The 16738-nt window shown below is 41.1% G+C and overlaps 1 protein-coding gene across 2 annotated transcripts in view; it reads right to left on the bottom strand.

Annotated features, from left to right (window-relative positions):
* Positions 1–564: 564 nt before the first annotated feature.
* UNC5B (unc-5 netrin receptor B) overlaps positions 565–16738 on the bottom strand; it is a 175167-nt gene continuing 158993 nt past the window's right edge. For both annotated transcript variants that reach the window (XM_040436606.1, XM_040436607.1), the window contains 4 exons: positions 12096–12245; positions 11688–11852; positions 3481–3659; positions 565–3179 (listed from right to left, as the gene is read on the bottom strand). In XM_040436606.1, the coding sequence (XP_040292540.1) occupies positions 3014–3179; positions 3481–3659; positions 11688–11852; positions 12096–12245 (660 nt within the window). In that variant the 3' untranslated portion in view covers positions 565–3013. The remainder of the gene's footprint in view (positions 3180–3480; positions 3660–11687; positions 11853–12095; positions 12246–16738) is intronic.

Genomic DNA, 16738 nt, shown 5'->3' with positions numbered 1-16738 from the left:
AGCATCTGATAGTTAAAAAATTCAGGTAGCTGTTTTACACACAGAACTAAATGACAAAATTGAGACTAAAGTCTGTATTAGACTGGCCAATAGTTGGCCAGATCATTGCTAATGAGCATTCGAAGGTGTGTAATGTAAGGCCTCTTGCAGACAGGCGTGTGTCACGCTGCGAGTCCGCAGCGCAGCTCCCGGCCTGACCTCCCAGCTCTGACGGGGTCGCATAGCATTATATTGATTTATGATGCTATGTAACCCTTAGAAGTCTGGAGTGTAGTGGATAATACTGATATAATGCTGTTAGCGTCATCTAATACATTCCAGGACTGTAAGGGTTACATAGCATCATAAATCAATATAATGCTATATGATCCCCGTCAGTGCTGGGAGGTCAGGCCAGGAGCTGCGGACTCGTAGAGTGACACACGCTCGTCTGCAAGGGGCCTAATACTGCCGCCGATTACCCGATGAGCAAGTGACCACCATCTGCTGCCGGCAAACAATGATTCAGTATGGGGAAGAGCGATGGCATTAGGGATCACTCCTCCCAATACTGTGGAGATGATCGCTGCATGTAAATCGCCTGCAAAATCTTTTAATGTAATACAGCCTTAAAATTAGAAGATGAACATATTTTGCAGATTTTTGTTTCTTTGATGGCCCAATAATTCAGATGGATATATACTGGCACTCACTACAAATTTCTCTGAAGGTTTCTTTTAACCACAAAAGTGCATAGACAATCAGAGATTTAGGGGAAACATGGTACCTTCTTGTTTAATGTCTTCAACCACACTGGATCATCACAGTTACTAGCACTTCTCTACATTGGTACCAACATATGACTCTCTATAGCTGGTATGTGATTAGGCCACTGCAGTTTCTCTATATCATATGCAACTTACAATTTTACAACACGTACGTGGATGATATATATGGTTTGGTCCTTGGTAGGCAAAGGATGCATAAGGACTCTTTGGTGACCAAAGTTCTTCAGAATCCATCCAATCAGTGATTGATGGTTTTAACGGAAATGTCCCTACTGTGCTAAGCAACAGAGATGAATAACTTCTTGGGAGCCCTTCTTCAAGACAATAAGATACACTATGCTACTAGTTACCACTGTTCCACCACTGGTGAACAAAGAAAGAACAGTACGGAAAAAAGGTACAAGGTGAATGAGAAATCCAACTTGAAGTATAAAAATAACACTTTTAATCAATTCTCTTTACATTGTGTAGTGGTACATAAATGCGCATCTGCTACTTGAAAAATAGATTTCCAATGCAATAATGACATAGGTATGTGGGGTTTTTTTTAAATTAAAAATAAAAACCAGTCAGAAATACATAGAAGTTACGTATTAAAATCACTAATTAAAATGAAAAGCTCACCACTGCCCCTGGGAGATTATTTCATTAAAAGGATTGCCTGGGATTAGAGAAAGGGTCTGTTTTGTTTTTTTAAACCAAATAAACAGCATTACTCCTGTCTATGGGCTGTGTTTGGAACGCATCACCATTCAAGTAAATGGGGCTAAAACTCAATACCAGACAGAGGCCATGTTCAAGAATGGTGCTGTTTCTGGAAAAATAAAAAACATTTCTAATTGCAGACAACCCCTCAAATACTAGGTTTTCTAGGTTTAGATTAAAATGTTCTCTTTAAGGAAAACAGGTCCAATTTTGTAAAAATTTTTGTAGTAATTGGTATCATGACAGGACTAAAGTTTTGCTATTAAACATGCAGAGCAGAAGGGAAAAAAAACAACTTACATTTACATCCTGAGCTTGAAGAATGGGAACGGTTACTATTGCTGTCCATTACTGTTTCTATTATTACTGAACCGAGATTTTTGAAATTCATGTATAGAAACAGATAAAATAGCACATTTTCAAACTATAATATGCCAAGTCATAAATTCAGTTCTATCAGGGTTGCATTCTTCAATAAGATGAATGATTTATTAAGGAGGAGATAAAGAAAAACCAACATAGGAACATATGAATACTCAAAAAAAAACAAAAAAACTGATGATCAGGTGGCTGGCCAACAAATGCCACAACCTGTAAAACTGATTTTTACTATTTTAAAGAAAATTTAATATGACTGAAAAACAAAAATAAACTTCTAATTGGTAGCCTTGGGTCGCATCATGTTATATGCTACCACTGCTCTGTATTTTTTCTAACATGATTTCATTAAATAGGAACTTATGGACTCATTTTTCCTCTCCAGTGGCCACCATATTTTCCCTGAGCTGTGTAGGGGTTGTATTCAGTTATCTAAATGAAGTGCATTATGGGACAACAGATATTTCCCAATGATGTGTCACATATTGAATAATATACTGACAGTAGTCCCCATATGTTAAAATAAGTCATTAAAGTACATTTTGTCAACAGTTAGAAACATCTACCAGAGCATGATGTTGAGCCAGCCTCATTCATACAAGCAGGTACATACACTCAGAAAACTCACTCATTAACATATAAAACAAAGACTCATCCAAAGATCTGGATAATAAATAAACTTGCGTTTCCTAAGAAACCTTTTGCCTCAGTAGAAAGGCTGTTCCAAGCTTGGACAGGATAGAAGCAGTTTGATCAAATTGTATGATCTTTCAAGGAATACATATCATGTAAAGGTGGAGGAAATTAAAGCGCTTTAAACTACAAAGTCTTAAATGCTTAGAAAGGTAACATGAAAGATGTCTGCCAGCAGTTGTTATGGTAATGACGATGCTTTCTTTGTATCTGGCGTTTGGTGGAGTGGCATGTGAACGCTTTTCTTTAGACACTTGGATGGCTTGTAAACAGTATGTAAGGATTTCTAAGGCTGGTTGTGATTTAGACCATAAGAGTATTCAGTCTTCCCACTACATTGTGGCCGAGTCTTCCAGCATAAGCAAGGAAAGAAAACGTCTCTCGTTTCTGGCTGGACCAAATGCCTTTCCGCTTTTAACCGGTAATAACATCTCCTATCACCAATGCAAGTCAACCACGTCAACAAGTCATCAGCAGTCACCCTCTGTTGCCATGACAAGCATCATCTCACTCTTGCCCATTTCTTCCAAGGCACTGGCAAGAGTGTTGAGATCACCATCATCTTGGTGTAAGGCTTCCCATAAGTCCAAAATAACTCCTGTTGGACTGGCTTTGGTGGCAAAATAGTTCAGATATCTAAAATAAAAAAAAAAAAAAAAAAAAAAAAAAACATGATCATTTTAAATGTTAACAGTATAAAGTTGGAATCCAGTTTCTAAAAGATTTTAATAGAAGGCACCATTTATACTCAAGCACATAATGGGCTATATCATTCCATGCATTTACCAAGTCACTCCCTTTTATCCTTTAGGTTCCAAGCTTTTTCATACACTTTAGGCTTCCATAAATGCTCATCTTTTGCTTTTAAATTTCTATTGGACATACACTTTAAGGCTCTTAGGGATATTACTAAACCAAAAAGAAATTATGAACTTACCGATCCATGCTAAGTTTTTGTGCCAAAAGCCTCCAGTCATTTCCTCTAGTGTTTGGTGCATCCAAACTGTTGCAGATTTTTTGTCTAATTGACATTGGGATTTTAAAGGCATATGGTCCAAGTTGGGTTGTTACATTGATTCCAGGATGTGAGCAGAAGGGATCAAATGATTTGGCATTCTGTTAAAATACAAGCATGAAAATGGCAATAGATAAAACAATTTTGTAAAGCTGCTACCTATAGTTCATTTGCATGCATTTTAACTAACTTCTGATCTGTGTTCTTATCATTTATGGATAGCAGTGGTTTTATTTCTGTGGACAATGATGATGTATTTCTGAGTGTGAAGGGCTAAAACTGATTCCTGATCTGCTTAACCAATAATGCAACTCTGTAACATTGCGCCCTTGGACAAATATATGGACTTGCTTAGATGGACAAAATCTCTTTTCTAACAAATGTTGAACTAACCCAAGCAAGTCTTGTCCAAAGAGTGGAATATTACAGATTTACTGTGTTGGTTTTACACAGATCTACTTTGATTTTTTTAGGTCAGTTGTCCAATTCTAAAACTTAGCACAAACATGAGATAACTACTGGCTAATAGTGATCTTCAATATCACCATAAACTTGCCCACTCAGGATGGCCAAACAGGCATGTAACTTCCAAGTGGTTTTCAAACAAAGCACCTGGCACCTGGGACACAATAGAATCAGTCGGGTGAAAAACAAGTCTGATCTTTGTTTCCTTGTTGGCCAGCACAGACAAGAGATTGCCAAGTCTGCGGCAGCTAATGTCAGAAATCTGCTCTAATAGGACATACTGTTCCATCCTCAGGGCTTACAGAAATTCAGAATAAGTCTGGGCTTCCATTGTGATTTTATGTTTAGCATGCATGCAAGGAAAGTTACTGATGTACACACTAAATAGGGGTCCATTAGTAAGATGGAGACCAAAAGTGTGTACACACTAAATAGGGGTCCATTAGTTCGATGGAGACCAAAAGTGTGTTCTTGTGACCGGTTTCTGTTTGGTCCAAAAAATTGATGAAATAGTGTAATAGTCTTCACCATACTATCCTGCCTATGGGTGACAGTTACCACTGTATGCATCTGTCATAGGTATTTTATAAGCTTGAACGTCATGAGCTTTTCAAAGACTTTTCAGGACATCTCCGTTAAACAGAGGCAATTATAGTCATAAGCTTTTTGTGGTGTAGACATTGAACAGAGGCTCAAAATGCAGTGTGAAGATTAAATAAACATGATATTTGGTGTTAAGTTTACTGGTACATCTACGATTAGATCTCCGAACAGTTATTGACTGAATTAATTCTACAAGAGCTGAGGGGTAAAAAGCTCCAATGTTCAATAATAAGTTGGGCATTTTATGTAAAGTTTCCAAAAATTCTAGTCCCTTTGTCTGCAGTGGGCTCAGTTTAATGATAGACATTCCACATTCACAGACTACATAATTGCTAGTCATTCAGAAACTTTACAACACTAATCTAGACCTGAATAATTAATGCTTTCTACAAATCACTATATTCAAAAAGACATTAAAAACTTATGGATGAAATTACCCTAAAGGAACAACAGTTCAAAGCTGAGGATATAAGCCTAGTAAATAAGCACAGACATAAATGAATAAAACAGAATAAAAATACCAACGCACATTTCTGTATGCAAATTATTTATGGTTATTGCTGTTGGCCTATATACTTGCCATTTCTGTCTGTTACTAAATTACAAACTCTTACTCTATATAAGAATATTTCTAACCCCAGAAACTCCAAGTGGAAACCGCAGGTAGGCTCATAATGCCACTGCAATAATATCACAAATGAATAAAGACAATGCATTGGCCCTTTTTCAAGAACATTCTCTTTTTCAGAAAAAATGGTGTCTATTTGTTGCTGTGTCTAATGGTAAGAGTTAGAAGGTGGACATGGTCGTTTGCCCCTTTTGACTTTACCTAAACTCTGTTGTGTCTTATTGACCAGTGTACCGTTCAGCCCAAAAAACACACAATGCTTGTAGTTCAGTCACTGGTAACTTGAAACACATTTCCATATTCCTTCAGTTTGACCCATGATAACAGTCTTTTAGTGACTATAAGAAAGCACTCTCTGTTCTCAGGGTCTTTATATATATATATATATATATATATATATATATATATATATATATATATATATACCTAGGTTGTCTAAAGCTAGTTTCACACTAGAAACAAATTCACGGACTAAAAGATAGAAGGGTGTGCGTCTAATATATAACTACTAATCACTGCCTGAGAAAGATGGTGAAAAAGCAAAATAATAAATCTTTATTCATAAATCTGGTAAAATTCGGGTAACACCCAAAAACAGGCCAAAATCTACAAAAAAAAAGGTCCTCTGAACACCAGACGTTTAACCCCTGGTGTGGGGTAGGTATACTGTATACCAATAGCCTGTAATTAGTACGCAAAGGGCAAAGTGGAAAGTTATGTACCGCTCTTCAACTATAGCCACATTCGCAAAAGCGCACAATAATCACAATGCACCTACAGAAATGCTACAGGGAGTACTAGCTGTCACAACCTAAGTTATACATACCCAGTGCATAGATAGCAACGCACATGTGGTATGAAGTAAGAATCGTGCCTAGAACAGTAGGGGATGCCAAGATGTAGGTAGAATGTTAATAGTGACATTCACCTATAGTTTATACATGGCCATCACCTCTGCCAACATGCACTAATCCTTGGAAGCCTATGGTCCCAAATTCTAAGTGTTACTTGCTACCAGGGACTTATATGGCAAGCAAACACAGAAGTTCTCCCCCCCAGCTTCTGGTGTAGTAGCGCACAGTGGCACATGAACGGGGCACTGGAGAACATATGCTTAAAGGGGTTCTGCACTTTGTTTAAACTGATGATCTATCCTCTGGATAGATAGATCATCAGCATCTGATCGGCAGGGGTCTGGCACCCGGGACCCCCGCCGATCAGCTTTTTGAGAAGGCAGCGGCGCTCCAGCAGCGCCGCGGCCTTCTAACTGTTTACCGCCGGCCCAGTGACGTCACGACTAGTATCAACTTGCCTGGGCGGGGCTAAGCTCCATTCAAGTGAACAGAGCTTAGCCCCGCCCAGGCAAGTTGATACTAGTCGTGACATCACTGGGCCGGCGACGGCAAACAGTGAGAAGGCCGCGGCGCTGCTGGAGCGCCGCTGCCTTCTCAAACAGCTGATCGGCGGGGGTCCCGGGTGTCAGACCCCTGCCGATCAGATGCTGATGATCTATCTAGAGGATAGATCATCAGTTTAAACAAAGTGCAGAACTCATTTAATATGCAGATTTAGTATGCAGGCTTGACGAGTTTCAACATAACAGTTTCATCAGGAGCCGTCAGGTAGACAGATTTAAAGCAAGGTAGGCTAAACGGTGTGACCACCACTGGTGTTGTATGGTGCAGTGTCCGACGCGTGCTCACAGCCAGCTGATAAACAGAAAGGCCCGCCCCCAGGCAGGGCAGGAAGCGCAGCCGGGGAGTGGGACAGGCCTCCATAATCTCTGCCCCCCCCCACCCCCCCCCCCCCCCCCCAGTGCGTGCCCAGCAGGGTGAGCGCTCCCGATAAGGTGAGAGTACCTAAGTAAATAGGGGAAACCAAAGTGGCGTAAAGTCACAGGGGTGATTGGGACAGCAAGGACAAAAAGAGGATGAGGATGGGGAGGGGGGAGGGGGAGGGGGGGGGAGAACCGACAATAGTAGAAAAATTAAGGCCCAGCCATAAAAAGGCATGGGTCAACCTACCCAAAAACACACAAGGTGGCCAGGAACAGCAGAAAAAAGGGACTGCCTGTGAATGTGATTGTTCATTCAACCCCACAGGTTGTATGGTATGTAGTCTAAAGATCCATTGTGCTTCTTTCTGGAGAAGAAATTTGTCATAATCGCCCTCTCTGGGAGAGGGCCGGACCTTTTCGATCCCCTGAAAGCGCAACACCCTAGTGTCAGTCATGGCAACTCATGACGTGTCACGCAATGGAGGTGTCTCTGTCATTACGAACATCCCCGAGGTGCTCACCAATCCTGCGTCTAAATTCACGGATAGTCTTGCCCACATATTTGACCCCGGGCAAGACGCAGGAGATCAGATATATCAACCCTGCAGTTCTGCAATTGATGAAGGACCATATGTGGTAGGTTTTAGAGTCAGATGTACCCGTGAAAGAGTTGTCAGTGCCAATGAATTCACAGGCCACACAATTACCGCACCTAAAAGTGACGTTCAGGACATGGGTAAGCCAGGTACTAGGGGTAGATGACTCATATAGCCTGTGTAACAGGCGGTCACACAGGTTGCAACCCCGTCTGTATGTGATTGACGGTGCAGACCCCACCAGATGACCAATATCTGGGTCTGCCTGCAAAATGCCCCAATACTGTCCCAGTATCTGTCACACTTCCTGATGAGCCGCATCAAATGTGCCCACGATGCGGATTGTACCATCCGTCTCCTCTCTAGATCTAGGATGCAAGAGTGATTCCCTATTGCTGCCTAAAGCATGTTGATAGGCAGACATTAGTATCTGTCGTGGGTAACCCCGCCGTTGGAATCTATTGGTGAGGTCACTGGCAGCTCTTTGGAAATCAGAAATAGTAGAACAGTTTAGTTGGACCCGTAAGAACCGGCCTTTTGGAATGCTGCGTTTTAATGGTTTCGGGTGCCAGCTATCCCACCTTAGTAGGTTGTTCGTAGCGGTGGGCTTCCGGAACAAGTCAATCACCACGCGACTCTTTGCTGATACAGATGTAGCAGGGTTAACACACATGCTTTATGAGACATGTTATCTAAACTAAATGCGTTAAGCAATTGCTTTTCAAAGGCTTTTGTTTCAAGATAACGCAATGAGTTAAGAAATTTTAGTTAAGAGTGTGTGTGTTACCCCTGCTACATCTGTACATAGGTCCAGAAATGTAATGGTGGTTTCGTGTATTTCAGAGGTGAAAAAGCCTAGGTTATTGTTATTCAAAGCTCCTACGAAACTGACAAATTCTCCATTAGACCCTCTCCAGAAGATAAGTATATCATCGATATACCTGGCCCAGAGCTCAATCAGGGCCCACCACTTCGCCATGTCTTCACCAAAGACGATCTCCCTCTACCACCAGCCCAGGTACAAGTTGGTATACGTAGGGGCACAGGGGCTACCCATGGCCACACCCCTGAGCTGGTGGAAGAGGCGGGATCAAACATGAACATATTGTGTTCTAGTATAAATTTGAGCAGGGACAACACAAATTGGTTGTGTGGATGGAATTGTCTGCCCCTTTCACTGAGAAAAGCACTGATCTTGTCACATCCCGTCGAGTGTGGGATACTGCTATACAGTGCTTCCACGTCTAGGCTAGCCAAGTACGTCCCAGGTTCCATGTACACGCCATCCAGTTTTTTCAGGATGTCCATGGAATCCCGCACGTACAATGGCAGTGAGATAACAAAAGGGCACAGAATAACATCAATTTAAATGCCGACATTGTGTGTCAAACAGTCAGTGCCCACCACTATAGGTCTACCCTTAAGGGGGGTGACCCCCTTGTGGATCTTGGGTAGACTGTAGAAGCAGGATACTTTAGGATGTGTGGGCAACAAATATGTGAATTCAGTTTGACTGATAAGACGTGAGTATGTCATATAGCAGTTTCCGATGTTCATTCAAAGGATTCAAGGGAATCACTCGATAGCATTCCTTATCCCCCAGAATGGTCAAGCACATGTCAACATAATCCTTCTTGTGCATAATGACAATATTGCTCCTTTTGTCTGATGGCTTTATAATGATGGAGGGGTCCTGTTCTAGGCCTCTAAGGGCTTCGGTCTCCGCGGGAGTGAGGTTACTGTAACTCCCTCTATATCCCTCTAATCTAGTCAGCTGATCAGTGACCACTTTGAGAAAGGTGTCAATGGGGGTATTGTCATTAATGGGAATCACTCAGGAGGATACTGGCCTGAGGGTAGTAAACGGGCTATGACTTCTATCTCTTTCTCCCTCGTCCAACAGATTAGCTAATTATAGAACATCTTGAAGATCTGCCATATCAATGCCTAATTCCGCACATTGATGGTGGTCATGGGATGCAAAGAATTTCTTCCATTTAAGTTTTCTACCAAATAGCTGCAAATCTTTCACCCACTCAAAAAGATTAAACCCATGAGTGGGAACAAATGATAGTCCCTTGCTCAGTAGCATATTCTCAGTGGGGGTTACTGGTCTCTTTGATAAATTGATCACCAGTAATTCCGTGTTTCTGGGGCTAGTGGGATGTATGGGAGCTAGTTGTACCGCTTGTTGCATAGGAGGTAGTCTGAAACCGGGGGACCTTTCCCTAAAAAATTCCCCCTATTGTTACCTCTGGATCTACCTCTAGAGCCCCTTCTGTTCCCTCTGGAGGTACCCCTACTGGAGGAAGCGCCCTGACTGGAGTCAATGTCTAACTCACTCTCAGAGGAAGATTGCTCGGTGTCAAACTCCAGGGCCCGTGTAGTCTTGCCTCCAAATTCAAGGATACGACCCTCTCTGAAATCGGTAGTGTCACGAATAAACTGGGAGTGTTTACGCTCTTTTAATTGTGCTGTGAATTTCTCTATCGCCTGTTGTAGTGTCAATTCTTTTCTGCTAAAATCTGGATTGTCCTTGAATTTACATGTCGCCTCAAGGACCTCCTGCAGCTCCTTTTTGCGGTTTTCAAACACTACTACAAGCAATAGAGTCATCAGACGTAAGGAGGCCTCTACAGATTCATGTTCCCACTTTTTCATGAGTTCAGGAGATCGTACCCTAGCGGCCGGCAGCAATGGAATACGTAACCCCCGGGGTACGATCTTATTTTTAAAATAAGTCTCCAGAGTCTGGAGTTCCCACCAACTACGTACGTGGTTCTTATAGGATTTAGTCAGGGATCTGAATGAATTGGTAATGCACTGAAATTACGTATGGGTGGAAAGCTGTTTAGAGAATTATTGTGATTATTGTGCGCTTTTGCGAATGTGGCGATAGTTGAAGAGTGGTACATAACTTTCCACTTGGCCATTTGCGTATTAATTACAGGCTTTTGGTATACAGTAGCCTGAATAATCCAATACCACATTTTGGTTTCTCTGACTATACACCTATCCCACACCAGGGCTTAAAAGTCTGGTGTTCAGAGGACCTTTTCATTAGATCTTGGCCTGTTTTTGGGTGCTACCCATATTTTAACCAAATTTATGAATAAAGATTTATTATTTAGTTTTTTAGCGTCTAGTTTCACACTAGCACTAAAATGCTCTAGACGAGGAACAGCCTGCTGGAGTTCCCCGCTGGAGCCTATTGACTATAATGGGACCCAGCTCGTTTCCCGCATATGTGCCGGGATTCGGCAGGACAAAAACCCGCTTGCAATGGATCCTGTCGGTGCTGCAGCATAAACTCCAGCAGAGAAACAGCCTGTCAGAACATTTTAGCGCTAGTGTGAAACTAGCCTTATGGACAATCATATCATCAAATGATTTCACAAAAAGAATACTGACTAGTCTTGCAAGTTTCATATCATGCATTCCCAGGGGTCCTGAAACAAGAACCAAGTAAATGTCTGGAGCCAAGTTACTGTGTGTGTTTCAGACACTTTTTGCAATTTTTTTTAAAAGTGTCAAAAAAGGTGGCCTGGTTAAGTGGATTCAAAAGCTCCACAATTATTAACTGAAGTGTGACAAATTTTTCTGGTGCAAGATACTGGTTTACAGTTAGCCACCACGTGAGAAATATGACAATGTTCTGCCTTTCCGGTCTAGTTTTAGCCTGCACCTGTAGCTGTTTGCTTATCTTCATAGCAAAGTATTCCATAGTTGTAGCTAAGTCTTCCTTTACCCATGGCAAATATTAATTTTGCTGATCAAGCCTGGTTTCTAATTACCCTAACCAAAACAGTGGGGCTTGTTGACACCCGGCATATGTGGCACATGATTTGACAACCCTCTCACCCAAGCTGTGCTCCCGACTTATCCATTATATCCTCTTGGCCCACTTTTTACAGTGTATCGTTCTTTTATTAGATCCCATAACATTAGATGGGAGATACACTTTTTGGTAGTTTGGTATCCGATGCATGGTGGCACCTCAAGCTGATTCGAAGACATAAAATAATGATATCAATATGTGACCACATTAACATTTTCTCACCTCTTCCAGATTAGTATGCAGCTGGAATATCTGTCCTTCTCCTTCCACCTGCCTCACACAAATTTTGCATGTTAGCTCCGTGGAGGCCAAACTGTACCTTTCCAAAGTGAATGTACAATGCAACGACCGCTGACTTCCACTCCAGATGTGATAAAAAGGTATTTCCTAAAATAAGATAAAAGCATTTTTACCTGCACTTTATTTAATAACCTATTAGTCATTCAGTATAACAAATGTGTAGTAGATTCATGATAAATGAGAGTTGCATGCAGCTGCAGTCAACAGAATGCATTTCTCTAGAAATCTAGTTTATATTGGGTCTTATGGGAATTATCTTGTAAGACTGCAAGAGCTGCCATGCAGTAGCAGTTTTGGGCAACTACAGCATAAACATATACATGCACTAACCTGAAATTTTGCTAGTAATTTGCTTTTCCACAGTGAGTGAGGAATATCATGAATAGATAAACGCAGGTTGTGGTAACTGTCTTTGAACATCAGTGGCTTTGGTTCCTCTACTAGATATCCTCCTAAGGTTTTCTCCAGGTCTAGAACTTCCTAGATGTTAAAGAGATTAAATATCACTATAAATTCGACATATTGTACATTACACTATGAACGGTATGAAAAAAAAAATTGATGTATGATGGTAGAAACCAACCAACTTTTATATATTCTCTTTTGATTAAAAGATTATTATAATTTTTTTTTGGGAGGTTGAAATCGCTTCTACAGCCACTGGCACCCCTCTACAACATTTTATGCTGTGTTGCTCACACCCCTTGGTTTTGTTATCTTTTGATTCCTAATTTTTTATGTATTTTTCTGTGTGCAGAAACAAAATTGATACAGGAGACTTGAATCCGTTGGTGAGAAATGGCCTCACATAATTTAGAAAAAAGTGTCTAACTTATTTGTTGCCTGATGGCTGAGAATAAAACATGCATCGAATGACACCATTCTCTGATATTACCCTGTGATCTGGAAGATCTCCATTATTTTCAGTGTACTTTAAGGGGTTTTCCTATCTTAAGCTGGCAATACACATTGGATGTATATGATCCAACCACCTAATGTGTAAGGAGGCCGCTCTCTGGATGTACATCAGCTGACCACCTAACGTGTTTGGGGCCTCTCTCCCGCAGATGTCAAGGGTGATAAAGACTGGGCAAGTTGAATTTCAAATGGCCGATTATTTTGTTCTCAGGTAAAGCGCTACAAGAGGTGTCTGGCACCAGCATCTTACCCCTTTTCTCTCTGAGAGCACAAGCTTATTCATTGAAGTCCAGAAGGCATGTGTATGAGGTCCTTGGCCAACAGCTATTTTATTTGTATGGTCAGCCTTAGACATATATGTCTGATAGATGTGGTCCCACATCAGAGACCTGCATCTAACTTTAGAATGGTGTCCCCCAACTTGCTGTCAATGGACAAGTCTCATGTATGCTGCTCTCTTCAGTCATTTCTATGAGAGTTTTGAAAAAAACCTAGCACCTAGCCTGTATATGATATTAATGTTTAAGATGGGGAAACCCCTCTAATATGCTCAATAAAAAAAATTTACATGTTGTGTTCTTTCCTTTGGTGGTTATAAAATTGGGAATAGTGCTGGGCAGATGAATGGCAGAGTCAACCAAAGAGGACTTCTAGAGGATTTCATTTGATGGCCCCCTTTAGAACAGATCATCAATGTATGGTCACAGAATATCTGAATCCCACCAATTAGCAGAACTAATGGGCAGCAGTCTACATTACGGTGCGGTTGTGCCTGGTGCTGAAGCTCTGCCTATTTAAGTAAACGAGTAGTTTCTTACCCCATCACTTTAGAAGATTGAGTGGTACACTCTCTACAATATCTAAATATGGGGACAGCATTATTACAGGGCACAGAAAGGTTATGCTTAGATTTAGGTTTTGAACTGAAACATATATAAAAGGGATTCTCCACCTTTAAAGAAGGCCTACCAGCTCCCCCACTGTGTATGTTTTAGTGCACACTAGTACGTCTCATGAAATATCAAATAAGGGCAAACTTTTTTTTTTACAATTGTGTTGTGTCATTCCTTCTTTAATTCTCCTAAAACAATTATGAAATCATTGACAACTGGGCATTTTCACTTGTCAAAGAAGTGTGCCCCTACACAGACTGACACTGTTGGCACAGATTGGACAGTGTTCGACTCGAAATATCCCCTAATGGTAACACCTAGTGGCCAATTTATTCAGAATCGCAGAGGAAAGGAGCGCAAAGTTCTTGAAAAAAATGCTCCAGATTTGTTATTTCATGGTGAACACAAGCATTTACTGAAACAAGACAGCTATCAGGTCTTCTTCAAGGCAACATTTTAATTTGCTGCCCTCTGCGTCTATGACTTGAGAGCAAAGAGTGAAATGTTATTTCTAATTAAGTCATCAAGGTAAATCAATCCTCCAAATGAAAATAAAGGACAATCAGAATAATTAAATATAACTTTCTCAACAAATATTCATTTGAAAGATCATTTAAAAAAATAAAATAAAAAACACATATATTTCCTAAAACAGGAATTACAGAATATCATTAATCATGATCTTAATTAGAAACCCTTAGAAGTGGCGAGCTCTACAGAGACGTCCTAGAATATTTAAAGAACAGGAGCTTGAAACCGCGAGGCGGCTTTCACTTATTTATTCAAGTAATCTCTTCGTTAGTTTGTTTGCTTAAATTATCTGTCAAGATAATTAGGTCATTAGGAAGAAATTCACTCACTTGTATGCAAAACTTGAAAAGTAGTAAAAATAATTACTTTTTTGCCCTTTAAACACGAAGGAGGGTAGCGGAGAACATTTATTACTAAAAAGCTACAAGGTTAGACATCTATATGTTGCCTTAATGTCAGTCATTTCAGTATTTAAAATGGTAAAATAAGGAAGCGTTTGACAGTTTTAATCGTCATGCTCTTTTTACTACTGAAAATAGTGTTTAAGCTGAGCATTTAGAAAAGGTCTGCCAATTAACATCCCAGTATCAGAACATTTCTGCGACTGATTTATGCAGTTAATAATGCATTTTTTCAAGTCACCCAAGTTTAATCCAACTGCTATAAAAACATAAATGGTTTACTTTATTAAAAAGCATTTCCACAGAGCTGGCTCTGAATTACGACAACTATTCGTTATCTCACTTACTCCACATCAAACCATCAATTTGCACTTTCTGCAGAAGTTACTGTAAATTTGGATAAATCTTTAAGATTTTCTTGTCTGATTATTTCCTAATTTAAAGCTAACTGGACAATATATCATTAATCTTATCTTTTTTTGTGTAATATAAAAGTGGTTGTCTTATTAAAGGAGCCTGGTGAGCTATTCAGCTGATCATCATGGGTCTATCTTCTGTAACAGTTTGCGATCAGTTGTAATCACTGAGGGAAGTCGTATCTGGGTATTCATTTATCCTACAGCTCCCACTACAGGAGACAGGTAGCACAACATGTTGGCTATTGAAATGAATGGCTGACCATGTAATGCATAGGTGTGTTGGGTGTGCCAATGCTGGAGCAACTCCAGGTCAGTTGAATACTGCCACTGCTTGCATGGCCACATCATTCTCTGCTGCTGCAAGGCCATCCCGTGTGGCTGTACCCCTACAGTGCTCTTGGGTGCAACTCATAGGGCAATAGACAGGAGTTTTCTATGACAACAGACAACTCATTTAAAGAAACTGCGAGCCAGTATCAAATATTAAAATATCAGTATGACAAACCTAAAGGGAGTCTGTCACCAAAATATGACGTTATACACCACTTACATGGCTCTCTAGCCTACCTATCCATGATTCAAATGGTATCTTTGTAATTTTCTTCTGACTTTCACCAGCAGGAAAAACTATGTTTAATTCATATGTAAATGAGGGCTCGCAAGTGCCCAGGGGCGCGTGCGGTGTGTAGGAGCCCAGGCTGCTCTGCCTTCTTGTTACATAACTCCTCCCCAGCCTCTTCCTTGGCCCGCCCTGCAAGTCCCTTGCTTCATCCACAGGAGCGGCCGATATCCCGTGCGCGCGCAGTGCACCGATCGTCCGGGCATGCGCACTGTGATGCCCATTGTGGGCACGGCATCGCTACATGTAGTACGCATGCGCTGGCCTCCAGTCCTCCTGTTTGCTTCTGGTCCGCCCCTTGTCACTGGTTTCACGGCGTTTGCTGGTGAGCATCACAGTGCGCATGCCCGGGCCAGCGGTGCACTGCGCGCGCGGGATATCGGCCAGTCCTGTGGATGAAGCAAAGGACTTGCAGGGCGGGCCAAGGAAGAGGCTGGGGAGGAGTTATGTAACAAGAAGGCAGAGCAGCTGGGGCTCCTATACACCGAATGCTACCCCTGGGCACTTGCGAGCCCTCATTTACATATGGATTAAACATAGTTCTTCCTGCTGGTGAAAATCAGAAGAAAATTACAAAGGTACCATTTGAATCATGGATAGGTATGCTAGAGAGCCCTTTAAAGTGGTTGTCCAGGACTAGAAAACTATGGCTGCTTTATTTAAAAAACAGCAGTACTTGGGTTGTATCTAGAGATGAGCGAATCGACTTAGGATGGTAGATGCAAAGTCGATTCGCTTAAAAATTTGTTTGTAATACTGTACGGAGATCCTACTCCATACAGTATTAGAATGTATGGGCTCCGATGAATCAAAATTATTTCTTCGCAAAGTCTCGCAAGACTTCATATACTAATTTCAGGAATTTATTATTACTGTAAAAAACCTTGGAACCACGTTACGTTACTTCAAAACTCATTTTCAGTGAGTCCATTGATTTCAATAGGCCCTGTGTTGGCACTTTTGGAGAACTGAACTTTCTGACGGGTGGTCCACTAGTTACAGCTGATCACACTTCAGTTATTTGGTCAGTGATTGTGAGCCAAAACCAGGTGCGGGTCAAAAACACAGAACAGGTGAATATCTTCCAATTATACCTTATCTCTGTGTAGGCTGCACTACTGGTTTTGGCTCACAATAACTGATGGAAATAACTGACCGAATAACTGAAGCGTGAACTCAACCTAAGCAGTGT

This window comes from Bufo bufo, chromosome 6 (assembly GCF_905171765.1).
Source record: "Bufo bufo chromosome 6, aBufBuf1.1, whole genome shotgun sequence".
Taxonomy (NCBI): Eukaryota; Metazoa; Chordata; class Amphibia; order Anura; family Bufonidae; genus Bufo; species Bufo bufo.
This window is presented reverse-complemented; position numbering and strand designations above follow the sequence as displayed.